The 14,192-nt window shown below is 47.0% G+C and overlaps 1 protein-coding gene across 1 annotated transcript in view; it reads right to left on the reverse strand.

Annotated features, from left to right (window-relative positions):
• NT5DC3 (5'-nucleotidase domain containing 3) overlaps positions 1–8,530 on the reverse strand; it is a 52,991-nt gene extending 44,461 nt beyond the window's left edge. Inside the window, exon 1 of the mRNA XM_081129778.1 lies at positions 8,240–8,530. Coding sequence (XP_080985904.1) covers positions 8,240–8,444 — 205 coding nt within the window. The 5' untranslated portion in view covers positions 8,445–8,530. The remainder of the gene's footprint in view (positions 1–8,239) is intronic.
• Positions 8,531–14,192: the final 5,662 nt, after the last annotated feature.

Below are 14,192 nucleotides of genomic sequence, written 5' to 3' on the forward strand. Positions count from 1 at the left end.
CCAAATCTCAACATCTGATTATATATTTCATAATATTCATATTTCATGAATATTCATATTAAAAATAATTTATGAATTAGTTCGTATTTACTAAAGATGGCTTCAAATCCTCTTTCAAAAGTGCACATGTAGATTGAAAACAAGGTTTCAAAATTTCTTTTAAAAGTATTTAGATTGAAAATATATGAAAAAAGTATGGGAACTTTGGTTCCTAAGGTAAAGCAGTATCTACATTTCCTGGCTGTCTCTGCGGCAAGTAAACCGAAGGTTCTGTATCCAAATTTTAAACCTTTAAACTTCTCATCTGCGATTGCCAAGGGAAAAACCACCCCACTTTAGGACAGCTGCCCTCAGAGAACTTCACACGTTACAACTTCCTTCTGTCAGGACAGCTTCCTTCTGTCAGGAAGGCCTGGGCGAAGGCCAGACGGTTTTGCTGCTGACGCTTGCTTGAAAAATGTGAGTTTGTTCTGATGCAACTGATCCGTTAGGGAACAGTTTCACCACAACGCAAATTTCACGTTTATGCTTACAATGATATGTTTTGTGCCAACCAAGGTTATTTGGTGTGGTTGTGTCCATTTAATATCCTTTCTGCTAATAACTAGTTATGGTAAGGGAAATAGAGACAAATAGAAGTGTGACTTGAGACACAGACAATTCCTGAGAGCGTGCTACTGTTAGCCTTTAGAGATTTATTTTGCTGGTTTTTTCCTTTTTATTAAATTTATTGAGGTGACATTAATTAACAAAATTGTACAGGTTTCAGGTGCACAATTCTGCAACACATCATCTGTACACTGTATTGTGTGTTCATTACCCCAAGTCAAGTCTCCTTCCATCACCATTTATCCCCCAGACCTTAGAGAAGACTGACGAATGTCAGAGGGATGGAGGGGGGCGGGGGCGTGGCGGGGGAGAGAGTAACCAAAGAATTTATATGCATATATGCACAACCCAAGGACGCAGACAATGGTGGGGAGAGTGACTGGGGAGGGGGAAGGAACGGGGGGGGGGGGAACGGGTCATTGCGGAGAAAAAGGGACATCTGTAATACTTTAAACAAAAATAAAAATTAAAAAAAAATCAATAAAAATACATTTTTTAAAAAAGAGAAAAAATAAATAAATAAATAGATACAACTATTCTTAGCCAGAAACTGTTTTCTCTAGTATCACAAATAACCGCTCAGTTGTAAATCACTTTTACTTCTGCAATAGTCCAGTAATAGATGTTCAGATGTCCAAAGTGTCCTTTCCACTATGGAGAACATCTATGCAGTTATCTCCCAGTCCTTAGATAAGAAATGACATTTCCCCACCTCTGAACACAAATTCTGGGCTCTTCTGGGACTCTGCCCCCGCCCCTCCAGCCCCAGTTGCTGGTCCAGAGTAGAACACGCGACTCACGCTCGACCACTCCTACGGTCCCTCCTCCTGGGTACTGCCCTAAGCCAGGCTAAACCAGAGTCCAGCCCTTACTTCTGTATCTCTCCTTTATAACTTAATGGAGGTATAATAAAATCATGTATAATAAATCACACATAGTGTATAAATTTTGATGACATTTGAAATACGTATATACTTCATCCCATAAAGATAATGAGCATCTCTAACATCCCCAACATTTCCTTGCACCCCTTGGAATTCCACCCCTCCCTCTCTCCTGCACCCCTGCCCATCCCCAGGCAACTGCTATGCACCTGATCAGATCTGTTTGCATTTTCTAGGATTTTAGGTAAATGAAACCATACAGCACGTAGTATTTTGGTAAACTGGTTTTCCCACTTACTAAACTCTCAGGAAGTTTTGCAATAAGCACTTATTGCACATCTAGTATGTGCCAGACACCGTATGGGGGCACTGTGCAGAGATTATAAATAAAAATAATAGTAAAGCCACAAAATGTAATGAACATCACAGGCAGTAAGAGAGACGAAGAAATGGCACTCTGACAGGTGAGATACGAGGAACTAACACAGGGCAGGGCGTGCCCCCAGAGGGGGCGGCAATTCAAAAGCCATTTATTGTGTCTATTCTACAAAGAAGCTTTCCTTTTTCTAGTTTAGATATTTTGCATCATCTCCAGGGGAAATCAATCCATGACAAATAGAATTACTCATCTGAAAAATGAATACTGCATATGACATTTATACTACTCCCACCAAAAGTTAAAATTACCTCTCTTACTACTCTGTAAGTAATATCTGTAATTCTGACTGCTCCGTAGAAATCCATCATGCTTCCCAAAGTTCCAAAAATAAAACTTCATGCAACTACATTTGCAATAAAATTATATATAGTAATGGTTTAATGACAACTTAATCTTAACATTGTCCATTTAATTAAAAAAAAAAAACTGCTCAAAAGAAAGAGAAAAACTTCTTAGAAAAGGAAAGTTAGCCCTATCAAAAGATCAAACACAAGGCAAACTATCAAGAATTTGTCATCAAAGTGTAGAGGACATAGAAAAGAAATGAATTATCAGTTACTTCCACATGCCACGCACTGGGCACTTCTTGTCATCTCAATTAATGTCCCAGAAATTCCATGAGGTGAATACTGTTATCCCCAATTTGCAGATGAGGAAATAAGGCTGAGAAGTTAAGAAACTGGTCCCAGGTTGCACAGTTATCAAACAATAAAATGTACATTGAATGCCTGGCATAGTACTTGGCACATAGTAGGTGCTTCATAAAGGTCAGTCCCTTTCCCTTTTCTCTACTCATCCATGCAAAGTAATATTTTTCCTAGATCAGCAGAATCCAGGAAACACACACCCCCCAACCCTTTCAAGGGATCTTTGAGGTCAAAACTATTTTTATAGTAATACCAAAGACATCCACATCCTAATCCCTGGAACCTGTGAATATGTCACCTTACGTGGCAAAGGGGACATTAAGGTTGCGGATGGAATTATGGCTGCTTATCAGCTGACTTTAAAATAGAGTATCATAGATCATCCAGGTGAGTTCCATGTAACCACAAGGGTCCTTCCGTGTGGAAAAAGGAAGGCAGAAGTCTCGAGATGTGATGTGAGAGAGGCCAACTGGCCATCGCTGGCTTTGAAAATGGAAAGGGCCATAATCCAAGGAATGTGGGGAGCCTCTGGAAACCGGGAAGGCTGGGAAACAGTCTCCACCAGAGCCCCTGGAAAGGAGGCAGCCCCGCCAGCACCTCGATTTCCACCCAGTGAGGCCCGTTTCGGACTGCTGACCTCCAGAACTATGAGAGCACACTCCGGCGGTTTTAAGTCACTAAGTCTGTGGTAATGTGTAACAGGAGTGATAGAATTTCATACGGAGATGTGCCTCTTTCACGCTTGTCCTCGCCAACGCGCAGTGGAGTTTTCCAGGGGCTACGTGATGTCTGATACTGCGAGAGGAGGCAGGATCAGGTCCGGGAACCTAGCTGCCTCCCATTCATCCAGACATCACGGAAATTTGCAAAAATGTAAACGTTTCTCTGGAGTTGGTACAAAAAGTTTAGAAGTTTAGGTATTCTTCTAAAGTTCTTTTATTCTGGAAGATAGTCATTTTTCATCTCAGGCTCTGAGATGGCTTTAAAGGGGGAAAGCCCACCAAGCTCTCCACATATGAGGCTGCAGCCGCCCTACATTCATCTTAGATACACCGTTCCCAGGCAAGATTTCTCAGCCTTGGCACAACTGACATTTGGGGCCGGAAAATCTTTGCTGTGGCGACTGTCCTGTGCATTGCAGGATGTTCAGCAGCATCCCTGGCCTCCACCCACCAGAGGCCTGCAGCCTCCCCTTTCTCCCAGAAAAGGTCTCCAAACACTGCGAAATGTCCCCTGGGGGACAAAATTCCCCCCCTCCGCCCGACTCTGGTTGAGAATCATAGGTCTATAGGAAACTTTTGCTAATGGTTATAAACCAATATTTTTTTTCCCAAAAATACAAAGAACCTTTTCTCTGAGCTGAATTTGATACAGGGTGCATAAATATTACACTTCCCAAAATCTCAAGTTTAAAAACAAAAAAGAAGAAATTCCAAATAATGAGGAGCATTCTACGATGTGACCAGTACTCCTCAAAACTGTCAAGGTCACCAAAAACATGGAACCTCAGAGAAACTGTGACAGCCAGAGAGCCCCAGGAGCCGGGGCAATGCGCTATTCCAGATGGGATTCTGGAGGAGTGAGGGGCAGTACTTAGGTTAAAGGCTAAGAAAATCTGAATTAAGTATTGACCAAAGTTACTATTGATACATAATGACAATGTATCCTTATTGGTTCATTAATTGTGACAAATGTACCATAGTCATGTGAGACGTTAATAGGGTTTATGAAAGGAAACATGCAATTTTTCTATAAATCTAAACTGACCTAAGAAATAAAGCTTGTAAAAAAAAAAAAAAAAAAAAATTCTTAAAAATGGAAATAAAAAGAAGGGTGGGAGAGCACGAGTAAAACGAAGAGTAACAATGGTCTCTTCCCTGAGCAGGCTTCATTCTGGGAGCCCGTTGGAAGGGAAGGGACCTGAACTGATTGCTCCGATTACAGCAAGAGATCAAATGGCCAGAAAGAAATAATCAGGAAGTGAGACAACACCACTCTTTTGTCTTCTTGTAAACTGAAACAAACAAGTGAAACGAAACAAAACAAAAACCCACCACGGGCTTTTGTACAGACCTCTGTTCCTACAGACGTGGTTCTCGGCAAACACTTCCTGCATCCCCGGGCAGCGACTTGCTCCGCTGTCAGAGCCCCTGGGGCCCACTGTTTATCTCCCCAGGCTGGACCGTCACTTACCTGTCACCAGGCACCCCTGCAACACAGGTCCCATGCTTGGCACAGGCAGGGGCTCAGCCACTGTGGGCCCCTCCCTCTCGGACCCATCCATCTGGGAATCAAAAGCCTTTAAAGCCACTGCTGGGTGCTTAATAAAAGCTTGCTGAATGAACACAAGTTGGACACATACACTCTTACAGACTTCAGCTAAAGGGGGTTGGAATGGTCCAGCCCCAATCTGGGCAAAGAAGCATGTCAAATTAAAGTCCCTGGCCCGGCCGGGCGTGGCTCAGCAGCTGAGTGTCCACCTAGGATCCAGGCGATTGGGGTTCGATTCCCGGTCAGGGCACATGCCTGGGTTGCGGGCTCGATCAATGACTCTCTCGTCGCTGATGTTTCTATCTCTCTCTCTCCCTCTCCTTTCCTCTCTCTGAAATCAATAAAGATATATTTTAAAAAAAAAAATTAAAGTCCTTGTGTTCTCAGGGGTGAGAGAGGGACCATGTGCTGGGGTGTCAAGATAGCATGGGGCACACGAATACCTGACTCACAGACCAGTAACGCTTGAAAAGGTTTAGACATAATTTAGCGGCTTCATTCTACAAAGGAAGAACCCAAGCTAGAGATCAGGCGGCTTGTTCAAGGCCACACAGTTAGTTAGGCACTTAGGAGACCTACACTCCAGAGCTAACTAACCCACCTCCACCCAGCATTAAGCGTGTCTAAGACTGAAAGTTATTTACTAACTAATAATAATAACTAGTACCTACTGAGCATCTGCCGGGTGCCACACCCACACTAAAAATCCTCCAATTATCCCCAGATTACAGTTACGAAAACTGAGGTCAGAGAGGAAAACAACTTGCCACCAAGGTTACATAGCTAATCAATCTCAAAATCTTCCATGAGCTGTCATAATCCAAAATCCCCCAGGGATTATAACACACCAAAGCCCAGACTCTAGCCCCATGCCGACCTTCACCACCCAACACTTCAGCTGTGTCACACACAGGCGCTGCTCTGAACACCTTCCATGGTAGACTCACTCACTCCTGGCCACAACCCTATGATGCTGGTCCTACTGCCAGCATCCCATTTTACAGATGAGGAAACGGAGGCTTCATGGCATCCCCAGGGTCTCACAGCCTGCAAGCAAGCAGCAAACCTCGTCCACAAAACAAGAATGGCAAAATTTTTGCTCATAGTTTCTTGTAACACTAAACATACAATTACCATTCAACCAAGCAGTGACGTGGCATTTATAGAGATGAACATATATGTTCGTTCACACAAAAAAACCTGTACCCGAATGTTTATGGCAGCTTTACTGCAACAGTCAAAAACTGGGAACAACCCAGATGTCCTTCAATGAGTGGACTGTGGTTAAGCTGTGGTACGTCTATACCACGGAATGCTTCTCAGCAGTAAAAAGATCATACAGCCTCGCCGGGCGTGGCTCAGTGGTTGAGCATCGACCTAGGATCCAGGAGATTGTGGTTCGATTCCAGGTCAGGGCACATGCCCGGGTTGTGGACTCGATCCCCAGTTGGGAGTATGCAGGAGGTAGCCAATCGATGACTCTCTCATCATTGATGTTTCTCTCTCTCTCTCTCCCCCTCTCCCTTCCTCTCTCTGAAATCAATAAAGATATATTTTTTAAAAAGATCATGCACACCACAACTTGGATGCATCTCCAAGGAATTATGCTCGGTGAAAAAACCCAATGCCAAAAGGTTATGTACTGTGTGATTCCATCTATACAACAATTTTGAAGTGACAAACTCTTAGAAATGGAGAATGGAGAATGCCCCAGGGATTAGAGAGAACACAAGGAAGGAGCGGGTATAGTTATAAAGACAACCTGAGGGGTCCTGGTAGTAAACTGTTCTTCATCTTGACTGTGGTACACGATACAGGAACCTACAAGTGCTAAAATGGCATAGAACTAAATACACACACAAAGTAAAAGTAAATCTAGGGGACTCTGAACAAGGGCTGAGAAATGTCTCAATATCAATATACTCATTGTGATACTGTACTACCTATTGTTTTGCAAAATGTTACTGTTGGGAGAAACTGGGTTAAGGGTATGCCGTATCTCTTTGTATCAATTCTAACAACTGTATATTGTAAATATACAATTATCTCAATTAGAGTTTCAATTTTAGAGTTCCTGCCTGCCTAAAAGCTGAGCTACATGATCTATATTTCTTTCACGGTAAATGTGCAATTTCGACGTCTCCAAAGCCAGCCCTTTTTGCACCCTACCACACAACCATTTTAAAAGCCAATGCAAAATTAACTCTGAGGAAAGAAAAACCAAGAAAAGGAGCCCTGTGACGTAGCATTCCGGATTGCTGGTCACTTTGAGTTCGCTCAGAAAAGTATCCCAATTGACTTCTTTCATTAAGTTGACTTCTAGCCAAACAATGGAAAATGTGATTCTACAAAATGTTCTCTCCCACCAAATAATCTCTCCTTATCTCTATGTGCCACCTCTACCCTCCTCCTCAAAAAAGGCTGTTTAAATTTTCAATTCTAAACCTTCCCTGAAAGAAACCTCACCAGTATCACTGGCCCTTTACACCAGTTCCCAAGCGGTCAGCTACTAGCAGAAGGCAGAGCAAAGCAGGAAATAAGACAGTGGGCTAGGGACTGAGACAGGTAGAGTCAAGGTGTCACCGTGGCCAGGATCCTTAAACTTGAGTCTCACCTTTGCCATCTATAGAATGGGGATGTGGCACGCCCTTCGGGTAGGTATGGGTAGAATTCAGGGACACAATCTACGTGCCTGGCACTAACATTCACTCGGTCCTCCGTCTCTCCCCATTTCCCTCAGTAACAACGGAACCATGCTAATTTTAAATTCACCAGGCCCCAAAGCAGTAACTCCCTGGAATCCTCTCCTCCCTGAGGTCAGCAGATAGCCCAGAACAGCCGACCTGCAGCCCCTCCTATTTCCAGCACAGCAAATCCCACCTATCCCCTAAAACAAAGAAGGAAACAGAGTAGCCCCGGACACCGCCACCTGCCCGGCAGTCCCGCTCCGAAGTAACCTGCAGTCCGTCGGATGCCGGCGGTCACTATTATTAGTGCTTAATAACCACCCCTAACGGTGCGTGGGGGTGACCGTACCCCAAGCGACGTCGGTGAAACCCCCGGGGAGAGCCCAAAGCGCTTCCGAGGCAGATTTCTAGCTAAAACCCCAAGAATGTATAGAACAGCTTTCCAAACGAGAGGAAGGCAAGAGTTGTAAAGTTTCTGGAGGCGCATTTTCCGCGTTTCCCCGAATCGCAATGCAGAGGCGATGCTGCCCGCAGCTGGGGGCGACCGAGGGTCACGATTCGGGGCCCTGAGATCTGCAGCGGGTCTCGCGCGCGTCCGGGGATACACGCCTCCCGGCTGACCGCGTGGGAGGGGGCCTGGCGCCCCAGCCCTGCGGGGAGGGTCCCCACGGGCTGGCGGCTCGGGGGCGCCGCCGCACTCACCGTCCGCGCTCCTCTTCGCCTCCCGGTAGCGCTCCCACAGGTAGCGCTTCATGTCCGGAGCGGCTCCAGGGGCCGTGCACAGGGGCCGTGCGGGGCCCGCGCGCAGCCGCCCCCGGGCCGCGGTCCCGCACACGCTCCGCAGGGCCGCCGCCGCCGCCCTCGCCCGGGCCCCACCGGCCATCACCGCCGCCGCCGGGGTGGCCATGCTCGCAGCCGCCCCGCTGCGCCTGGCACCGCGGGACCGGAGCTCCGCCCGCGCTCAGCCCGGCCGGCCGGCGGCTCGCTGCGTCTGAGCGCGTGGCGGCGCGGCCCAGCCCGCGGGGCGGGGCGGGGCGGGGCGGGGCCTGGCCCGGGCTGTCGGGGGCGGGGCCTGGGGGCGGGGCCTGGCCCGGGCTGTCGGGGGCGGGGCCTTGGGGGCGGGGCCTGGTCCGGCCCGGGGGCGGGGCGGGGCGGGGGCGGGGCCTGGCCCGGGCTGTCGGGGGCGGGGCCTTGGGGCGGGGCCTGGGCGCCCGGCCCCTTGCCCAGCTGGCCGCAGTCGCTGCTTGACCCCGCGGCGCACCGGTGGCGGCGCGGTCAGGTGCGCGTGGGGCCAGGCCGAGGCCACACGGAAAGGGATGACTCGTTCCCGGCCCTGGGCCACTAACCGTGACCCCGGCGCCGCCCGCCGAGCTCCGCAGCATCTCCCCCCGCGGTCCGTGCCTGTCCCCTCTGGCCGTGACCCCCGCTTTCAGGAGGTGACCTCTGAATTCCGGATCTCCCCTGGGCCGCGGGGTGGGTCTGGGACGTCCCCGGACCCCCAGCTTGGATCCTCCCGGGGCTGCCCGTGAGGGGACGGCTGGGCCCAGACCCCGCACCTGGGCAGATGTGTTTGAAGAGCACCCCCAGGGCACAGCCTGAAAAGCCAGTGTCCCTGCCGAGATTCCCGCCCCCGGACGCTGCCACCAGCTCACCTGCCACCAGCTCACCTGCACTGCGCACCTGTCTTCTCTCAGACCTGTTGGCGGCGCCTCTTCTGGGCACTGTGGCTCCACCCAAGTCAAACAAACTCCCACCAGGCGACTTTTCTGTGAGTCCGTCTGGGCTCCTGCGGGAAAGACTGACGCCACCCACCCCGGCCTGAGAACCACCGTGACCTGCCGACTTCCCGGGCTGCTGGTTGCCGTGGTTACTGCCGAGCGGGGCTGGGCGAGGTACCGGGAGTAGCTCCAGGCTGGCACCGCGCCTGGGACACCACACTGCTGCGTGTGAAATGCGTGGGGAAGGACTTAAGACAAAGTGCACAAAGCATTGGTGCAGGCGGGAGGGCTGGGGAGGTGCTTCAGGGGAAAGGTGGCCTTGGGATTAAACCCTGACGGATAATAACTGCTGTTTATTGAAGGATGTGCTGCGTGCGTTTTCGCATGCAAGCCTCTCAGTGATCCCGAAAAGCAGGTGCATGATTCATAAACAAGGAAACTGAGGCTAAGAGAAGTGAAATGACTTTCCGAGGGTCACACAGCTGAGCCCAGTCTTCCCTTTGGCTTCCTAATGTACTAGGTAGGATTTAGTTGTGTGTTAAGGAGGAAGGTAGCCAATAAGTAATCCTTACAGGCTAACAGGTAATATCATACAAATCACTGATAAAATGAGAGGCAATTAACATGTTTAAAGCATATGTGATATCATATCCATGGATTCTGGTACTTTAAGGTCTTAGTTTGCCCCAATTTATATTTTTTCTTATTCATGTTTCATTAAAAAGTTTTCATGTTAGCCATTGTTTACGTGAAAAATTAATTCAAAAATTCAAATAGGTGAAATTTAGCAATGTAAAAGTAACACAAATTAGAACTTTATAACATTGCTTCTCTGTACTTTTAGATATGGAACCCTGTGAGATCAGCATCCACATACCTACCATAGAAATGGGAATCACTTAAAAATTGTTCTTCTTGCCTGGCCCGGCATGGCTCAGCAGCTGAGCATCGACCTAGGATCCAGGAGATCACAGTTCAATACCCTGTCAGGGCACGTGCCCAGGTTGCGGGCTCAGTCCCCAGTAGGAGGCACGCAGGAGGCAGCCGATCAATGACTCTCATCATTGACGTTCCTATCTTCTCTCCCTCTCCCTTCCTCCCTCTGAAATCAATAAAAATATTTTTTTAAAAGAAAAAAGAAATGTGAAGCACTTAAAAATTATTATTCTTGCCCAGCCAGCATGGCTTAGTGGTTGAGCATCTACCTAGGATCCAGGAGATCGAGGTTCCATTCTGGTCCGGGCAGGTGCCAGGATTGTGGGCTCAGTCCCCAGTGGGGGGTGTTCAGGAGGCAGCTGGTCAATGACTCTCTCATCATTGATGTTTCTACCTCTCTCCCCCCCTCTCCCTTCCTCTGCCTGAAATCAATAAAGATTTTTTTAAAAATATTGTTCTTCTTAGCGAAAATCTGTTACACTATTTTAAGCAGCTAAGAAATCAAATCAAGACCTTGATTAACATCACTCCTAGGAGTTATATCTCATCTCCTCCAAGAGTTCTGAACAAAGGCAAATAGAAAAAATTTACAGACATAAAAGAGCCCGTGATCATTTTTATACTTTATTAGTGTCATTTGAGCTCTTCAATAAGAATCTTTCAAACTGAGATCTTCTCTGCAAAACAAAAACACTTCTGAGGAGCTGAGCTGTGACCTGGGCTATGAAAAAGCCACTTTTCTGAGATAAGCTCAGTCACGGATTCACAGGGCTTATCTGCACTAAGAGGCCGTCGTCGCCGGCAGTGCTGGTAAACTGTGGTGGTTTGGCCTGTTCCACTCTCCATGGCCGCTAACAAAATCCTCCATCGTGAAGCTTTACTGCATCCTCCGTTGTACCCACAGATAAAATCTTAGAGAAATAATCTTTCTTTGTCTTCGATGCTTCTTTTTCTGGGCCATTCCACATTTCAATATTATTTTGTGTCTTCCATTGGGGCTTTTCCTCAACAGAAGTAGAAATAAGGCCCCAAGACCTTTTTCCCTTTTCCAGAAGCACCTTTTGATTTATCTGAGATTGTATGAGGCACCAACTCTGTGCTTTTAGCCCTCTGTAATTTATCTGCATTTGTGCACATCGCAGAGCTCACTGTATTAGAACCCCGGGTGCTGTGGTAGTTTAATTTCAGCAAGTGCTCCCACGATGAGGTGCCGTTCCTAGAACCCTCAGAATATTGCTGGCTCGTGCCTTGAGGCCAACATCTCCTACCCCGGATCTGCTCAACTTCCCTCAGAAGGCTGCAAAAGATCAAAAATTGTCAAGAGGCCATGCATAGGACATGAAGAACCAGAAGAGTATTTCTTTTTGAGACATAGAACAGGAACTCACTGCAGGTCCGTGGATTGATGAGTGAGAAGATCCAGCGTAAATCACCCTTAAATCAAGTGACCTGTACAAATAGCCCAGTGCCTTAATCACACCATGATGACAAGAGTCACTTACCAATAACTGACCTGCTGGATATTTGAAAATAAGAACATTAGAACTTTTAAAAATTACCCCTGACTTCACACATTTAAGAGATGGATGAAAAAATTTATCAGAGGTGGCAATGGAATGCCACCTATTGTAGCATTCCTGTCGCTTCAGACCTTCATTGTGGATGTGAAGGCTGTTGGTCGTTTTGCATAGGTCAGCTCATTAAATCTGCAGCATCACCCTGCAGGTAGACACTGCTATCCCCTTTTGCTGGTAAGAAAACTGAGACTCACAGAGGTTATGTCCACAAGCCCAGAAAATAGCAGAACTGGGATTCAAATACAGGTTCCTAGGATCCAAGGACCATAATTTCTAGAAGTCACATTGGTTCCTTAGGAGATTTTCCCCAAACAATACAGCTGGGAAGGAACCATCAGTTACCCTTTCCATTCTGTGCTTCTCCAAGGAGCCACACCCACCTTATTTCCAACCCAGTATGAACTGGGGGTGGGAGTGGGAGGAATGTCTCGCTAACTTCCTTGAAAATCTGTTTTCAAATTTTATTTTATGTTTTTATTTTTTTAAATATATCTTTATTGATTTCAGAGAGAGGAAGGAAGAGAGAGAGATAGAAACATCAATGATGAGAGTCATTGATCGGCTGCCTCCTGCACGCCCCCCACTGGGAATAGAGCCCACAACCCGGGCATGTGCCCTGACCGGGAATCGAACCCTGATTGCCTGGATCCTAGGTCCATGCTCAACCGCTGAGTCACACCTGGCCGGACTGTTTTCAAATTTTAAATGGTAAGTCTCCCTACTTTCCCCCTTTTTTTCAGCACGTAATAAAGTGGTATCTTTATTATTTCCTCTTGAAAAAAGAAAACTCCCTGATTCACCCTCCCTTGCCTTTATTCATGCTGATTCTTCTTGCCTGAAATGCTCCTCGCCTCTTTCACCCGTCAGATGCCTGTCAGGACTCACAGCCAAGTCACTTTCTCGGAAAGTCTTCCTGTGGCCTCTAGCAATGCCTGCCACAGCACATATCCTATTGGACCTCAGTTCTCTCCCATGTGCTTGTCCTCCCAATATGACCACAAACTCCGAGAGCCCACAAATGGTGGAAAGAGCATGGGATTTAGGTCAGAGGACTGGGTTCCAAGTCCTAAGTCTACTACTTACTACCTTCAGGGTTTCAGAATGTCACTTGGTCTTTCTGAGGCTCATTGAGTCTAGCACCTAATTCATAGGATTCTCTGATCATCCGCACTGGGGTGGGTCATAGGACAGATCTGCTATTTCTTCAGCTTTAAAATTAGCTGAAGAACATCTAGAGTCCCTTTCAGATAGAAATTTATAATCCATTAAAAATGGTTAAACCTACACAAGTAAGAAGGAAGCTCTGTTAACAGACAGAAACTGGACTCTGGATTAACCAGGGCCCTCTATCTCCTGTGTATAGTGCCCGATGCCCGAGGCACACCAAATGCTGCAGCTAGTGGGCTCTGCTCTACCCTGCTGGCAGACTTCTGCTTCTGACCGTGGGGTTCCAGCATAACCTAGAGTCCACAGGGTTTCTCAGTCTAATTGTGGTAACTGAATTAAGTATAGTACAAACTAATAAGTCATGAGCGTGAAATGAAAGAGAGTTGTTTTCTGTGAAAAACAGGCTGAATGCTTTGAAGGTCTTTCAAATTATGAAAGGGCAAGACAACCATGAAACACTGTGCATTTAAAATTTTTTTTATATATATATCTTTATTGATTTCAGAGAGAGGGCAGCAGAGGGAGAGATAGAAACACCAATGACGGGAGAGTCACTGGGGATGGAGCCCCCAACCGGGGCATGTGCCCTGACCGGGAATCGAACCTCGATCTCCTGGATCCTAGGTTGATGCTGAACCGCTGAGCCATGCCCGGCCGGGCAACACCGTGTATTTAAACGAAGAAAAGGTAGCAATCTAGGAGGATCCTGCACACACCGCATCACAGAAGCCAGAATTAGACACTGTGGGTGACGCATTTTGAGAAAGATGACATCTAATACCAATCAGAGGACCTATGGAAAAAAAGACTTTGATTCTAAATTTTAAATTGGGGGGGGGGTGTGGAATTACATTTATGTGTTTAAGTTAAAATTAAAATGCAGATTTTGTCTCTATCACTTATCTTACTTTTTGAATTAAGAGACCTCCTGCTATAGAGAGGAGGCCTCTGGCTGAACAGAGCATTTTAAAATCTAATGAGGTGCCCTGGCCAGTTTGGCTCAGTGGCTCGAGCATCGACCTGAGGACTAAAGGGTCCCAGGTTTCCTTCCTGGTCAAGGACATGTACCTCAGGCTCGATCCCCAGCCCTGGTTGGGGGTGCATGGGGGAGGCAACCAATTCATGTGCCTCTCTCAAATTGATGTTTCTCTCTCTCTCTCCCTTCCACTCTCTCTGAAAAGCAATGGAAAAAATATCCTCAAGTGAGGATTAAAGGAAAAAAATCTAATGAGAAAGGGGCTGACTCACCCTACAGAA

This window comes from Miniopterus schreibersii (genome assembly GCF_964146895.1).
Source record: "Miniopterus schreibersii genome assembly, chromosome: 2".
Lineage (NCBI taxonomy): Eukaryota > Metazoa > Chordata > Mammalia > Chiroptera > Miniopteridae > Miniopterus > Miniopterus schreibersii.